Below are 16,188 nucleotides of genomic sequence, written 5' to 3' on the forward strand. Positions count from 1 at the left end.
GTATTTATTTTGTCTGTAAAATAAGACTTTCATCTAAACATACAACAAAATTACAAAGAATGCAATGAACAAGGCCCTCCATAAAGAATAAATTGGAAAATAAAACAAGAAAAAAAAAAAAGAGAAAACATCACCAGAGCAAAGCTACCAAATCTCTTGAATATATGTGAGGAAACCCCCTTAAAAAGGTAATGTGCTTTGCACCAAATACAAGCAATGGCCTAAACTACCTATAGTTAGCCATTTTGCTACTATCACAACCACTAAATCTAGTCACCAAAAACTGTCCCAATTACCTAGGACACAACCATCATTCAACTAGAAGGCCTAACATTGTATGGCAAAAAGAAACAGCAGCAACAGCAAAACATACAAAAAACAATTAATCTTAATTTGCAAACTTCTAACAGGAAAGGAGACCAATGGCAGGAACCACCTACTAGCATAAGTGTGAGTTGCCAAAAACAAATGAATCTTTACAAAACAGGTGTTTTCTTGCCGGTTAATGACCTTCCACTGCCTTTAGAGGATCTTGATCTCCTCTGTGTGCTCTCAATATCTTTATGTGCACCTTGCACTTGTTTTCTTCTGGAAACTTCTGATGGACTTTTCTCTCTGGTTTTCTGTGTAAGCTTCCGCATCAATCTTTCTCCCTGAGAACTCCTCAAAGGCATCTCAACATCCAACTTGACTTTCCCAAACCCTCTGCCCCTTCTACCAGAAGCAATTTTACAACTACCTCTCCGAGACCGCTCTTCATCATCATCAACAACACTTTCACCAGCATCCTCAACTTCACAATCTTCCTCTTCATGCTCCTCCCCACTATCCGCATCACCCGTGCCCTCTCCTTCCATCCCTTCAACGCCATTGGCATCAGACTCATTCACACTACCCTTTTCTTGCACCACCTTTCTCACTTTGCCATCTTCTTTTACACTATTCATCAGATGAACATACTGATTCCTCAAATTCATCACCGGATCATCTTCGATCAGCGAACCCCTCTTGTAACCTTCTCTCAAAACAACAGTATAGGTTCCAATTTTACCAGACACATAAAAAATACCCGGATGCTGCAACAAAGCCCGCTTAAACCTCGATCTCAACCCCAACCACTCACCAAACACTAACAAATTATCCTTCTCAATCTTCTTACCAACAAAAACATTAAGAATCTCATGCAAAACCCCTACAACCCACCTGTCAGACTCATCACTACTCCCCGAAAGACAAGACAAATTCTCATAAGGAGACACATAAGGCAACCTCTGCCATTCCCTCAACCACTTCTCATACTTGTTATCCATCTCAAAACCGTTGGAAAACTGAACAGGAAACACCAACTCCAAATCTTCATTTCCTTTCCCATTCTTCTGCAAAACAGAAACCGCCAACTCGTGGCTCCAACAAACAAGCTCAAGAAACTCATCGACAATGCGAAAACAATCGGGAAACTCAGGTATCACCGTCTCAACGTAATTATGAGGGAGAGCAAGGTCCCATTTTAACAGTTCAATAACTCGGAGGGGGATTTTATGAACCCTTGCAATCATTAAGAGCTTCAGAAGCCGGTCAGCGACATGTTGCTTGAAGCGGTCAGTTTGGTGCATCAATTGTTCTTCAGCGTCGAGGCTGAGGGTTTGGGGAGTGAGGCGAACGTGGGGATGGATGCCGCAAGGAACGAACTCTTCGAAGACTGAGGGGTATCTCCGGATGAAAGCGATGGGGCGAAAGGGAAGGTTGAAGGAGTGTTTGATGAGGGAAACTGGGAGGGATTTCGAGGGTTCCCTTTTTATGAGATCTTTGAGGGTTAGTAAGCCTTTCAGGTTCCTTTCTCGTTCCACTGCGTGGTCTAGCCCTCGGTCGCGGATTGCTTTCAGCGTGCCGTCAAATATGGTTCGGAGGTGGCCTTGGCGGCTCCGAGCTTGGTTCGGGATGCGCTTGGTTCGGGAGAAGAGGATGACCATGCGCGTTGCTTTCTGTTGATGCATTCTTACGGTGTCGCCGGGGATGAGCTTAACAGTCAGGGTGTGAACTGTGAAGAGGGTTTTGGGTTTTTGGTTTTGGAGAAGGGATTGCTTATGGTTTTTTTCAATTTTCCTCTTTTTTTTCATAAATGTTTTTCTTTAATTGTTAACTTCAATATAAGTTTTAAAATAATTAATTATAAAACAAATTATTAAAATATTTTTATTTTTTTATATTTTAAATATATTTAATAATTTTTTTAAAAATTATTATTTAAATTTTTTTAAAACTAATCAAAATTAATAAAAATGCACTCTTTTACAAATAGTTTTAATTATCTTGATTTTTTGTATTATTAATTGTAATATTAACCTTTTGACTTTTTTAAAAAAATTAATTTAAAAATTATTTTCTAAAAATATAAAATAATAATAATAATAAGACACACAGAATTAGTGTGTTTTCTTGTCACTTTAATAATAGCATCATCTCTCAGAAAAACGATATTTAGTTTTTAAAAAAATTATATTCCGTTCAAGAGCATGAGGCAATGTCACTTTAGAGGAATAGGATTACACTTTATTTATTTGTTATTTTGATCGTCTCTCAAAATAAAAACGATCTTTATTTTTTTAAAAATAGTTTTTAATTTGTTTCAGATCATGAGTCAATGTCACTGAAACAAGTTAATACTTTATTTATTTATTATTTTAATTTATTTTAAAAAATGGTTGTTAAAGCTAATTTAGATTTAGTAATTTGTTAGTTAATTTTTAATTGTTAGTAAATACACTTTATTTATATTTTTGAAAATAAATTATTTATTTTAATTTTAATTAAGTAAATTGTTATTTTAATATATTTTATTAAATAGTTATTGAATTTATATTTAAAATGAGCATATGGTTACTTTAATTTTAATTATTAGTATTTACCTATTTTATTTGAGTTGCGATAAATAACTTAATTATTCAAATGGTATTATTTAATGTATAACTATGTGTCACACTAAGGCTTAATGGTTGTTCATGGTGGTAATTTGAGCATTCTTTTAACTCAATTATAGAGTTTTTACGGCATATATACATAGGTGTGTGATATAGCTTTCCTTACATTAGAATTTTTTATTTTATTTTATAAAATTTTGTTCAATAATAATCAAGTCATACTTCAAAGAATCACTTATAAAAAAACATACTATCTTATGCACACTTTTCTTTTCTTTTTTCACAAATAAGATCTAATTTTATATATTTTTATTAAATTATTTATATTCAACCCAGTATGTTAAAAAAAATATTTTGATTTATGTAAAGTCATATTGTTCAAATGATAATCACTCAAACTCTATTTCTAGTTAGATTATAGCGCATTAAAAATGATTTATTATATTCAAAAGTATTTGTTAATTAGTTAAAGTAGCAAAGTAGTCAATTAAGTTTATATTTTACTTAAAAAATTATAAGGATTTTTTTTAGTTATAAACATTGTTTAAATTACTTCCTTGATTATTATTAAAGTTTTCATTCTTCTAATAAAGGTGTTAAAATCTAATCTTAGAGTTTTGTTTCTAAATCATTATCTTAGAATTTTAAAATTTTCATTAATTACATATTTTAGTTTTGTTTATAAATATATATATATATATATATATATATATATATATATATTTTACAAAGTTTATCAGCAACAATGTAAAACTAGTGATTTCTAGGCTCTATTTCTTGAAATATTCAAATGCAAGGAGATTGAGTGTCATAAACACTTGGTCCCAAACCATGGGAATACTTGTTCGCTCCTAAAATGGTAAATTTGTGTTAGTCTCGTACATTTCAAAATTTAAAGAATTTTATATTCTCACTTTATTACCTTTAAGTTTAAAGACTTGAATCCTAAATGAACCCTGACCACATGATTTTGCCTCCAATGTATGTTGATACTCTAGCTACCACACCCCCTGTTCTTTTAATCTAAATTGTTTCCGATCTTTCCTTTGATGCAGCCAAGAAAATGTGAACTTTTACTACTTAGGTGCAACCACAGAACGAAGAGCAAAAACCAAGAGATTTATGTTAAAAAAACCCCACCAAAATTCTAATTCATGGTCTAGCATGAAGCACGTGAAATCCATGTGCATGCTACCTTGTTCAAGCTGAATTCTGTAAGCTTTTACAGCCAAGTCATGCAGGCTTCACAAAAGTCAATTTCTTCACTAAATTTTTATGCATAATTATTGCTTTAACTACCAAATTTTGAACATTTAGATGGAAATGTGTTTAATAGGTAAGTGTATCTATTGAAAAGTAATATAGAGTTCTTAAATTAAGTTCCTAAAATAATCTTCACATAAGAATTAGTTCTAAATATTAATAATTTCTTAATTCAATTGTTTGATCTTAAAGAATGTAAAATTAAATAAAAATAAAAATTTAATTATAAAATCAATTATGAATAAAAAACAAGTAACATGATGCACGTCATGATTGAACTTATAAGAAAAAAACTTAGAGTATATGAGTTTTCTTATTCAATTTTTATATTATTTTTCTGTTTAACTCTAAATCTAATTTTTTTGTGATTATTAATCATTCATACAAATACTATCTATACTTAATAGTCATGAAATGTTAACATTCTTTTCTCTAAACTAACATTTACAATTGTCATATAAGATATTAATTCAAGAAAATATAAAATATCTATGAACTTGTTAATTTAATAATGATTGAAAGAGAAAAATTAGTTTGGTCTACCTAATCTTTTGTCTCGTTTTATCTTATAGATTCATTAACTAATCAAGGTACAACTGCCTAACGATATAATTAATTAAGATTATGTTATAACATATATTTATGCGTAATAGGATAAATACTAATCACACACAAAAGTTAAATTTAGATTCAAACATTAAAACCCCTGACTACATGTCATGTGTAACGCCCAGAATTTTGCAATAATGTTTTATATTAATATAAAGTGTGAAGTTCTATTTGAATGTGTATTTAATATTTATATGATGATGTGAATATGTATGTGATGATGTGGACATGTATGAATATGTGAATATGAGTATAAGTGTATATGTTAGTTTATGGTTGAATTGAAATTATTGAGTATGATTGGGATTGGATTGAAAATAGGCTAAATGTGAACTGTAGAGGCATTCTCGCTGTAGCGAAAGTGTCCTAGGTGAAGGGGGTGCGTCTATTGTGTTCTCGCTGTAGTGAGAAGGCAACAGAGAGGGGTGCATTTCTGGGTACAATCTCGCTGTAGCGAGAGGGTCTCGTTGTAGCGAGATTCTACAAAAACCAGGGTACAGTTTCCTCTGAGATTTTCGCTGTAGCGAGAGGGGTGTCACTGCTGCGAGGGAACCTCGCTGCAGCAAGAGATGACTCGCTGTAACGAGAGTATCACGACCAAAAGGGTATTTGAGGGGTTTAGGGTTTGGGAAGCTCATTTCTCACTCTCTTTGATTCTCTTGACTTCCTACCATATTTCACCATTTAAACTACCTCCAAAGCCGTTTGAGTGTAAGATTGGAGGTTGAGGTTGCGATTGAAGCGTTTGGAGGTGAGTTCTAAGAATTAGGGTTTCGATTTTTGTCCTTCTTCCTTATTCTTTTAATTTCTCATAGAGTTTTCCATGTGTTTAGGACAAAATCTGTTTAGGGAGCACGTTTATCGTTGATTTTGTGTTTGGATCTTCATTTCAAGGTAAAGGAGGACTTTACCCTATCTCTTTGTGTCTTTAATCCGTCTATGTTTATAGATAATGTAATATGGTTGAAGTAGAATATAGGGATAGGCGTGTTTTGATGAAATATTCTTGATTAAGCATGATGAAATGAATATTGGACATGTGTGTGATGAAATGGCTTGATTATGGTAGAGTCTATACGAAAATTGGATGTTGAGTATGATGTAATTGAATGTGGGCCTACGTGTCATGTGTGAAAGTGAATATGGTGATGTGATTGAGAATGTGGGTGAAACTATATGTTGACATGTCATTGATTGATAATAGATAATGTGAATAGTTAAAAATGTGCGTGAATAACATGTTGAATGATATTGTGATGATGATTGAATATGTTGGCAAATATGGTGTTACATCGTACATTATGCTTGTAACCTCTAATTATATTTGATTTTTAAATGCCTCAATAATTGAATAAGTAACAAAAGATTAGATGATTTCTAGGCAAAAAAATCTTATTGTGTAAATCCAATTTATAATTAATGTTAGGTTAGTTTTAAAAACTGGATTTATATTAAATTAATTTTTTTATTTATCATATTTTTATAATTGATTTAATATTTTCAATCCACTTTCTAAAATTAGATTTTTTTTATCCAACCTATATTGTGCATGGAGATATTTAAGGTTTTGGGTTTATATTCAAAACTAAATTTATAAAAAATTTACAAAAATTTTTACTGATATTTTTTATATTTTATTAAAATTTACAACTAACATTTCACAAAAATTTTTCATGACTATACTTTATAATTAATATTTTTTCTTAATTTTAATTTTTATAATTGAAATAAAATATTTAAAATAATATATTTTATAATATAATTATAAAATTAAAGAAATAGAAATAAAAAAATATTTTGAATTAATTACTGTTATTATTTTTATATTTAAATTTATGTTTTTAATTTTAAAAAATATTATAACAAAATTTTTATCATTATTTAATATTAATAAATTTTTTATAAGTTTTAATTTAAACTTTTATCATTAACTCTGTTTAATGAAAATAAAATTTAAAAATAATATATTTTATAATAAAATTAATAAAAATTACTAAAATATTTTTAAAATGTACTAATAATGCAATAGTGCATTACAACAAAGTAGTTCTATATTAAAAATTACATTTACAAATCTATTGAAATTAATTTTGTCTTAAAAATTAAATTTAAAAGTAATTTAAGTTACAGCCAGATTTAAAATTAACTTAATATAAAACATTAGATTTAAGGGTGTGCATGGATTGAATTTTCAAAAAATCAATTTAAATATATTTAAAATCAAAATATATGAATTGGATTTTGGACAATCTATTTTAATTTTTTCTGGTTTAAATTTGGTTTTAAAATTTAAATTTAGCTTAAAATCGATTTTAAATCCAGTAAAAGTATATTATAAACATTTTTATATTATAAATTATTATATTAAAAAATATTTAAATTTCATATTAACTATTATAAAATTATATTTATATATATTTTTATCTATTAATAATATAATATTTCTTATTTTTATATTATATTAAACTAATAAATATTTACATATATTTTACTTTTTATCATATATCTACTACACAAATTAATTATACGGATTAAATTTTAAATTATTTTATTTTATTTTATTTAATAAATTTAAAAGTAGTTTTACAATTTAAATTTAGTTTAAAATTTATTTTTTGTTGAAACTAGTTTTAAATTTAATTTTATGTTAAATTAGTTTTAAATCTAATTTTAAATTTAATTTTTAAGACAATAATAATTTTTGATATATTTATAAATTTAGTTTTTAAGGTAAAACTAATTTATTATACGCACAATTACATTAAATTAATGCATTTTAAGAAGATTTTAATAATATTTATTAATTATATTATATTTTATTGAAGTTTATAAAATATTTATTATTGTTTTTAACTTATTTTTAATAAATAGAGTTAATGATAAAAATTTAAATTAAATCTTATAAAAATAAAAATTAATAATATAAATTTAATTTTAGTTAATAATACATTTTAGAAAAGTACTTTTAATTTATTTTTTTTAATTCAAACACAACTTTAAAAGGTTATCTAAAACAAAGATTACTTATTTATACTTATTTATTGTGGCAGTACTGGATCGATTCTTATTTTAGCTAATACAAATACTAAAGTTTAATGTTTTTAAAAAATTGAATAAAAATACAAAAAAGATATTACAATAAACTAATCGCTTAAAATTTAAATTAAAAAGATTAGTTGCTTAGAGTTTATATATTTAATAATAATTATGGAATGCACGAAAAACTCATAAATTAATTTAAACAGAGTTTTGTCTATATCATAAAATAAAAATGAGAGCACCAACCAAAAAAAAAAGAAAAAAAACTAATTTTCATAAATTAAATTTAGTTTTGATAAATTAGATAAAAAAAATATATCTAGATCTTTTTTCACCATGAATTGGACATTTCGCTTCATTAAATATCTGAATTTTTAAATCTAGTTGGGTTAATTTATGGATTGAATTTCTAAATTTAAATTTTTTCTTACCCATAATTAAATTTAAAGTTGGTTTTAACAAAAACCAAATTTTAAACCAGTTTTAAATTAAATCAAAATTTAAAATCAGTTTTAAAATAAAAATAAATAAATTAGTTTAAAATTTAGCGAGATGTCTTCTTGTCTGAGCAAGACCTGATCTAGAGAGCTCTCATTTTTCTGTACTTTCTCTACTGGGTGAAAGAATAGTTGGAGAATTCTATCCATTCTTGCTCATCTAGTCTGAGCGAGAATGCTCTACAACGAGTGGTCCAAAATAACCAGTCTTACTTAAGTGAGATCCCTTGCAATTTTCAAAAATTTTAAATTTTTTCAATTTAAAAATAAAATAAAATAAATATGCAATAATAAAAAAAATGAGGGTGCTACAAGTTCTTTTCTTTATGAATGAGTGTGTTCAAACATATTTGTTTTAGCTTTTTTTATCTTACTATGTGGTTCATTTTGTTTGGGTTTTCATCTCCTATTTATTTTTTTCAAATTTTGTTCATTGTTTTGGGTTTTTTGTTAAAATTGTGTTACTGTTGATTCTAAATGTGCTTGTTTTATGTTACCAAATATTTTTCCGAAACATGGTCTAGCTGGATGTGGAGGTAATTAAAGATAACTTTGACTTTAGTATTATTTGAGGCCCTATTATTTCTAAAAGAGTTTTGAGCAATTTGATATTCCATGTAATTTGAGTGTGTAGACTCATAACTACAATGATTAAGTGCACTAATATTTGACAGTTACTTAAGAATTAAATTAATAATTAATATGATTATTATTCATTACCAGAGAGGACCCTGTGGAAGTGGCACATCTAGACTAGCAAAACTGCCATAACAGATAGTAGAGCAATCTTCTTCAAATCTTAGGATATTCTTAGAAGAAGGAAAGAGGAATATTAAATGTTTGAAATGTAATAGTAACTAAATATAGATTGAAAAAACCAACAAAATCTTTACTATATTTAATTTTCAAACATTTTGATGGAAAGGAATAAATGAAACATTGAAAGAAAATTAGATAAAGCCAAAGAAACTTGAACAAGCTAGTTACATAAGTACATTATGCATGCTCATTTTTATGGTATAAAAACAACATATAAATTGATATTAGTCTTTCTTTTCAATGTTAATTGATATTGTATGAATGCTTGTATGTTTTTCATACGTAGAGATATATTGTGCCTGCAAGGAGTGAGAATCGCCAATTGTTCTTTTGTTGGTGTGTTGGATTTTTATCAAATTAACATTATTTGCTCTAAATGTAAATATATAATGCTTATAGGTTGAGGTTGCTGGAAATCATGAAGATTTGTTAATAAATTGGGTGTTGGATATCGAAAATCAAGAAAGAGAACAGGTGTGCAAACTAGCTAAAGTTGATGAGCTACTATCAACCCCTTCTCCATCTATTATTGCTAGCCCATGACATGGAAGGGTCTCTTCTCCTCAAGTTGAAGCTTGCGGTAATTTTTTATTTGATAAAGGCAATGAAGAGTGGGAAACCAGTCAAGTTCATGACATAAGTTTGTGTATATATATAATACTAGTAAGCGGTGTTTATGTGGCTACTTAGAAATTAGCCTCTAACCACCTAGTGTCGATTGTTGATGCTAACAGGTGTTGGTGAAAAAACAAATAAAAATGAAGGTTAAGCATCTGAAGAGAAAAACAATTGTACCTCAAATATTATCGGTATGCAGCTCCAGGGAATGAAATACCGGAGGAAAGTATAGGAATGAAATACTGGAGGGAAGTATCTAATTTTAAGGTTTTTTCATTTTTTTTTTCTGAGTCTTTGTTTAGGAGTTTTAAGGGAGAGAGAAGGAAAGAATTTGAAAGACAAAAGAGGAGAGAAAACACAAGAAAGAAATGTTAATAAAAATTATCTCAAATTAGAGAAACTTAGAAGTATAAGCTTAGGAGGATTTATAAAACCTCTATCTCCTCATCTAAAATCTTCCAAACAATTATTATCGTCACATAAGCCTTTTTTTTCCTCCCTCTTTTTCTAAGCAAAGGCTAAAGAGAACATGCCGAGATTTGAAAAATTCAAATAATCAATTGGAGTTGCCACCCATTGATGAGAAAACGGCTTACGTCTAAATAGTTTTTTTAGACTTAAAAAGGAATGAAAAATCAGAAGTAACGAGTATGAGAGAATGAGAAACCGATATGCTCTGTTGATATATTTTATTCATCATCATCCGATACATTTATAGAAGAAAAAACTTAAAAGAAAAACTAATGTTGCGTGATCAATGGTGAAAACTCATGTCACTAACAAATTCCTAGATAATAGGACTTATTGACAAACAATCTTTGACTTGAAAAAAACGTTCCTGAAGCATATCAATAACATAAATCAATGGCTTTCATGTTGGCAAGAACCTCCTCTGTCCTATATGAACGGGAAGTCAAATTCAATAGCCCATAATCAAACACTTTAACACTTATTGGTAAGATGTGTTAAATTATTTTATTAGGACTCTTTTCACAGCAATCTACCAAAGTTTTCATATATTATATTAGCTGCCTGTATTCGTGTGACATAGGTATGAAGTTAGTATATTTCTCACCTTTGTCAATCTGAAACTCGGTATATTATTCCTACATCACAGTGTATTTCTCTCCTCTGTGCCAAGTTTGCTTCCTTAGCTATTGACTATCTATTATGAATATTCAACGACATCGTTACTCTTGTTTCTATGAATGGACTTATGACGTGTTCCTCAATTTTAGAGGTGAAGATACACGGGCTGGATTTACTGGGTATCTCTACGATTCACTTTGTCGAAGGGGGATTCACACTTTTATTGATGATTAAGGCATTCAGAGAGGTGAAGAAATTGCTCCCTCTCTTTTCAAAGCCATCAAAGAATCAAGGACGGCCATAACTGTTTTCTCCCAAAACTATGCCTCATCCGTATACTGTTTAGATGAACTTGTGCTCATCCTTGAGTACATTAAGAGAGAAGGTAGATTAGTTTGGCCAGTGTTTTATTATGTGGATCCATCGCAAGTTCGACTTCAGAAAGGGAGCTATGGCGAAGCACTGGCTAGGCATGAGGAAAGATATGGAAAAGCAAGAGTGCAAAAGTGGAGGTTGGCTTTGTTTGAAGCAGCTAACTTAGGAGGCTTGGAGGTCAAACACGGGTAATTCTGAATTCTTGAACCTGTTTAATTTTTCTTATATTATTTCACTGATATTTTTGTTTTGCAAGTGGTAATTAATGAAATTGAAGAAAAAATTTGGGTAAATGCAATTACGTTGGCCTTTGTTGCAATATAGTACAAATACCTCCCTACTTGCTGTTGCAAATTACTCTTGAAAATTTTGGCAGATATACTATTTATAATGGGACAAAACCCGTATTATTCTTTAGGTAGTGTTGATTCTTTTTGCCAAATAAAATTAGAGTTTATTTTAATAAAAAAAATTGTATTTAAATCTAATGTATATTACTAAAGTAAAATTCTAAATTTGATTATTAAGCAACATCACCCAGGAAACTACACTTAAAATTTACTATCTCCCTCTCTTTTTGGTAGACATATATGTCTACCTTTTCGAATTTGAATGAAATGACAACTACACTATGTAGTTTGACTAAAATTCAATTATTGTAATTGAGCAGGAGTGGATATGAATATGTTTACATTGAAAGAATCATTAAAGATGTTTCCACTAATATCAATAGAACTCCATTACATGTTACTGATTTTCCTGATGGACTTGAATCTCAAGTACTAGAAGTCATTTCACTTCTATATGATGCATCTGATAGGGGGGTCAGCATGGTGGGAATTCATGGAGTTGGTGGAATGGGTAAAACTACAATTGCACGAGGAGTGTACAACTTGATTGGTGATAGATTTGAAGGTTTGTGTTTTCTTTCTGATGTTAGAGAAATATCTAATAAGCATGGCCTATCACATCTTCAACAGATTCTGCTTACTAAAATAGTTGGAGAGAAGGATATCAAATTGGGAGATGTCAATGAAGGAGTGTCAATAATAAAACGCAGGCTCAATCGAAAGAAGGTTCTTTTAGTTCTTGATGATGTTGACAAACAACAGCAGTTGCAAGCATTGGCTGGAAGTTGTAATTGGTTTGGTTGGGGAAGCAAAATCATAATAACAACTAGAGATAAGCAATTGCTAGCAAGACATGGGGTTCAAAGAATGTATGCAACAAAAGAATTAAACAATGAAGAGGCTGGTTTGAGTAAAAGTCAAGAAAGTGTATGCACACCTAATTCCAAAATCAATCAAGTTTCTAAGAACATACCTATGGACTTTGAGAAAGTCAAAAAGATGATTGAGAAGGACCCTGTTACTGCAAGTGAAACTCTCTTGACTGGGAAGCTGTTTGTTTCGCCGAAAGCACAAAAATGCACCACTCAATCAGGACAACCTGAGGTTCAAATCCCTTCTGTTGAAGATCTACAAAAGCAACTCAAATATTTATTGACCCAATTTGACCTTGGTAGTTTAATCAGTGATGACACTCAAAGATCGACTATTTGCTCCTACATCAAAGACTTAGAGATGAAATTCGATGCTTTGCCACCAGCTCATCGAATTTTCATTCAAAATTTCAGAATTTTCTTCATTAATGCAGCCTCAAATTATAAAAAATTACACGAGGTTAGCAATAAGGAGATCAAATTGAAGGTGGAAAAAGAGGATGTTTTGAAGAAACTTGAAGAAGCCAGGGATAAAGATGAAAGAATGAGTGCCTTGATTTCATCAGCCTGCCTCAGGGTCAAGGAAATTGTATCTTCCATTGAAGAGCTCGAGGCGCAATTGGTGAATTTGAAGAAAGAAAATAAGGCATTTGAGCATGCAATCGTTGAATGCAGCAAACAAAAGGAAAATTTAAGGACTGATTGCATATCATGGGCTAATCAATCTAGGGAATTGGTTGTTCAATTGACTGAAACAGAGGAAATAGTTCAATTCCTTGAGGATCAAGTTGAAGCAGATGAAACTAGCTTTCAGGCGCTGATTGCTTCCATCCCATTTTGAGCAATCATAATTTCATTCTTCTGAAGATATTTTACATTGACCTGGGTTGATGTCAAAAAGGGTGATAGATCATATATTTCTATTTGATCTACAAAGAAAGGTTTAGAAAATTTAATCCAGAAACGTCTTCGAGAGCAGTGGCATCATGTTGAAGTTTCATGTTAGAATATTCCAAGAATGAAAATCAAAGGAGTAATGAAATGGAGTGGAAATCACGCGTACACAGGTAAGAAAACAGTAAGTTGAACATCCCATTTTCAAGGCCTAGTTTCCCTAAGAAATCATGCATAATTTGTATAATTCCTCTAACAATGAATTGGAACCAAGTTACTATCCATTGATGAAAAATAAGGTACATTTATGGCCATGGGAGTTTATGATTGTGAACCACTAGACACACAACATAACAAGGTATAGCTTAAATCCCAACAGGCTTTGAAACTGTGTCTAAAACATGGGTAAGACTTTATCATTGAGCAATAACAGCTATGATTGGCTTTTTCTTATGTCCATATAGACTAGAACCTCATTTTGTACTATGTGAATCTGGACTCAAAATTCAATAGAAACAGTTCCAAGAGGTGTCACTTGTTAATTACTTTTTCCTTGTGCTTTAGTCTGCTATGGTTGTTCGGCATGTAATGCATTGTGGACTCAAAACACTGACAAAGTTTTACTCAATGTCTCCCCCAACACAAAGAATGTGTAGAGTACAAGGAAAATAAGAGTGGAAAAACTACATTGATGTTTTTTGGTTGAGTCGCTAATTTGTTGACAGAACACTGGAAGGGGAAATTATTGGGTACTTGAATTGCGTTTCACTTAAGCTGATGATCACACTTGTACATAGATATCATCTATTCACTAATGAATTATTATTTTTCCAAAGCGTAGGGTGCCCTGTATCATGGGCTGCTGCCAAAGGTAAAATCAGGATTGTACTCAGTTAGTAAATTAGAGTCCTTTTAGGTTAAAGAAGTTGGTGTGTATATCATGTCTAATATAATTATTATTTTATATTACACGTTGGATATGCATGCTATAAATTATTTAGTGTGTAGGTGTGATGTTCAGCTTATTTTTCAGTAAGATAAATCTAGTTGGAACTTACTTCTTTTCAGGGTGTCATTTCTTTCCGAGTTAGATCATAAATTGTAATTAGATTAACACTGACCGTGGTCAAAGATCAAGCACATTTTACCCATTTTAATAAGTAAGATGCCTAGCAGAGTTATAATTGCTTTAAGTTTGAAATATTAAACATATATATGTTTTTTATATATTTTATCTTTTACAAGTATTTTAGTGTTTAGTGTACTTTAAAGTAGCATGCCTGTTTGTAGATATTAGTTCTGACAATATAAGGACTTTCTAAACTAAGGTGCTTCTCTTTATGACATACTCATATATATCTTCGACGTGATAATGCTTAGAAATTTTTTTATTAAACACTACTTTTTTTATCTCTTACCCATAATTCTTGTACGAGTACTTCAAAATAATGTAAGTGTCTGTACATACAGATAATTACCAGCATAACAAATGTTTGTTTTTTTAGTTCATTATATGCTTATTAATGATTTGACCTATCAATTTTCATGATTCTATTAAACTTCTTTTCTGCCAAACCAGTTACAGGGGTCCTGTGATCAATTCCCATCTATTTTTTTTTTACTACAATCAGTGTCTTAAATTCAAATCTGAAATGAAATAAAACTTGTTGCAGATTACAGTCCCACAAATCAAAACTGAAACGGAAAAGACTTTGCAGTGTCTTGTTTGTATTGCCTCTGTTTACGGTGAAAAATGACAGTTGTAAACAAATAATCCAAAGATCAATCTAGGGACTGGATTTAGGTCCTCTTTGGGTTCTTTTAAGTGTGTTGTTAACGTGATGCTCAAATTAACGGCGTAAATGAGTATTAGGCAAGAATAGTGAAATAATAAATGGGCAGAATTGAACTAAACATAAATGTTTTTACAAAAAAATGTAGTAAAAGGAAAACCAACAGTGTACAAAGATACAAGCAACAAGCACTGAAATTAAAATGCAGAAAGGTAAATGCGGGAATGTAAAGGTGCTGGAATGTAAATATGCTGAAATATAAACGTACGACTCCTCACAACGGCGAACAGCGGCCACCGTGGGTCTCCTTGTAGCTGGTGTCTGGCGTGGTGCAGGGTTTCAGCGTATCAGAGAGTTTAGGTGCGGTGTCTGGGTGCAAAAAGTCGTCCTTTGTGAAATGGTGCTTTGGAGTATTTATAGACATGAAGATCATCACCGTTTTCCTCTTTTTGCGGGCACTTCTTAGTAACTGCCTTCAACTGTTGATGTTCACTATCCACGATTGCTTGTGATCGTGTTGTTCGTTGGGGCTTCTTTCGTAACCGCTATCGCCCATGATCTCCTTTGCGTAGTGGTGAATATTGATAACTACTGGTAATCGCTTTTGGATTTTCCAAAACTCCTATCTTTCGAGTATTTCTGAGAGAAATCTAGGAGACTCCTTAAATGTTATGGCCTTAGAATAGTTTCTTTTTGACTTCTCTTTTCGAACCATTCTGGAGTTTTAAGAGCCTGTCTTGGTCTTGTAGACTTAGAACATTTTCTTTGCTCATTTCTGTTTTTCGAGCAATTCTGGAGGGACTCTGGAGCTCGACCAGGTTTGTGGACTTAGAATATTTTCTGACCACTTCTTATTTTTCAAGCAATTCTAGAGTTTTGAGAGCCTGTCTTGGTCTTGTGGACTTAGAACATTTTCTTTGCTCATTTCTGTTTTTCGAGCAATTCTGGAGGGACTCTGGAGCTCGACCAGGTTTGTGGACTTAGAATATTTTCTGACAACTTCTTATTTTTCGAGCAATTCTGGAGGAAATCTGGAGCTCAGCTAGGTTTGT

General features: G+C 30.6%; 2 protein-coding genes across 2 annotated transcripts; one reads left to right on the forward strand and one right to left on the reverse strand.

The window, feature by feature from the left end:
• Nucleotides 1–460: 460 nt before the first annotated feature.
• On the reverse strand, nt 461–2,018 carry LOC113873160 (protein WHAT'S THIS FACTOR 9, mitochondrial). Its single transcript, XM_027511162.1, has one exon. It carries the CDS (start codon nt 1,992–1,994, stop codon nt 477–479), a length of 1,518 nt encoding a protein of 505 aa, XP_027366963.1. The 5' UTR covers nt 1,995–2,018; the 3' UTR covers nt 461–476.
• An 8,742-nt stretch (nt 2,019–10,760) lies between these two features.
• LOC113873756 lies at nt 10,761–13,880 on the forward strand. The gene is made up of 2 exons (XM_027512055.1): nt 10,761–11,415; nt 11,898–13,880. The coding sequence occupies exon 2, from the start codon at nt 12,058–12,060 to the stop codon at nt 13,288–13,290; it is 1,233 nt and encodes a 410-aa protein (XP_027367856.1). The 5' UTR covers nt 10,761–11,415; nt 11,898–12,057; the 3' UTR covers nt 13,291–13,880.
• Nucleotides 13,881–16,188: the final 2,308 nt, after the last annotated feature.

Source organism: Abrus precatorius, unplaced genomic scaffold (genome assembly GCF_003935025.1).
Source record: "Abrus precatorius isolate BTA unplaced genomic scaffold, Abrus_2018 Scaffold7, whole genome shotgun sequence".
Classification (NCBI taxonomy): domain Eukaryota; kingdom Viridiplantae; phylum Streptophyta; class Magnoliopsida; order Fabales; family Fabaceae; genus Abrus; species Abrus precatorius.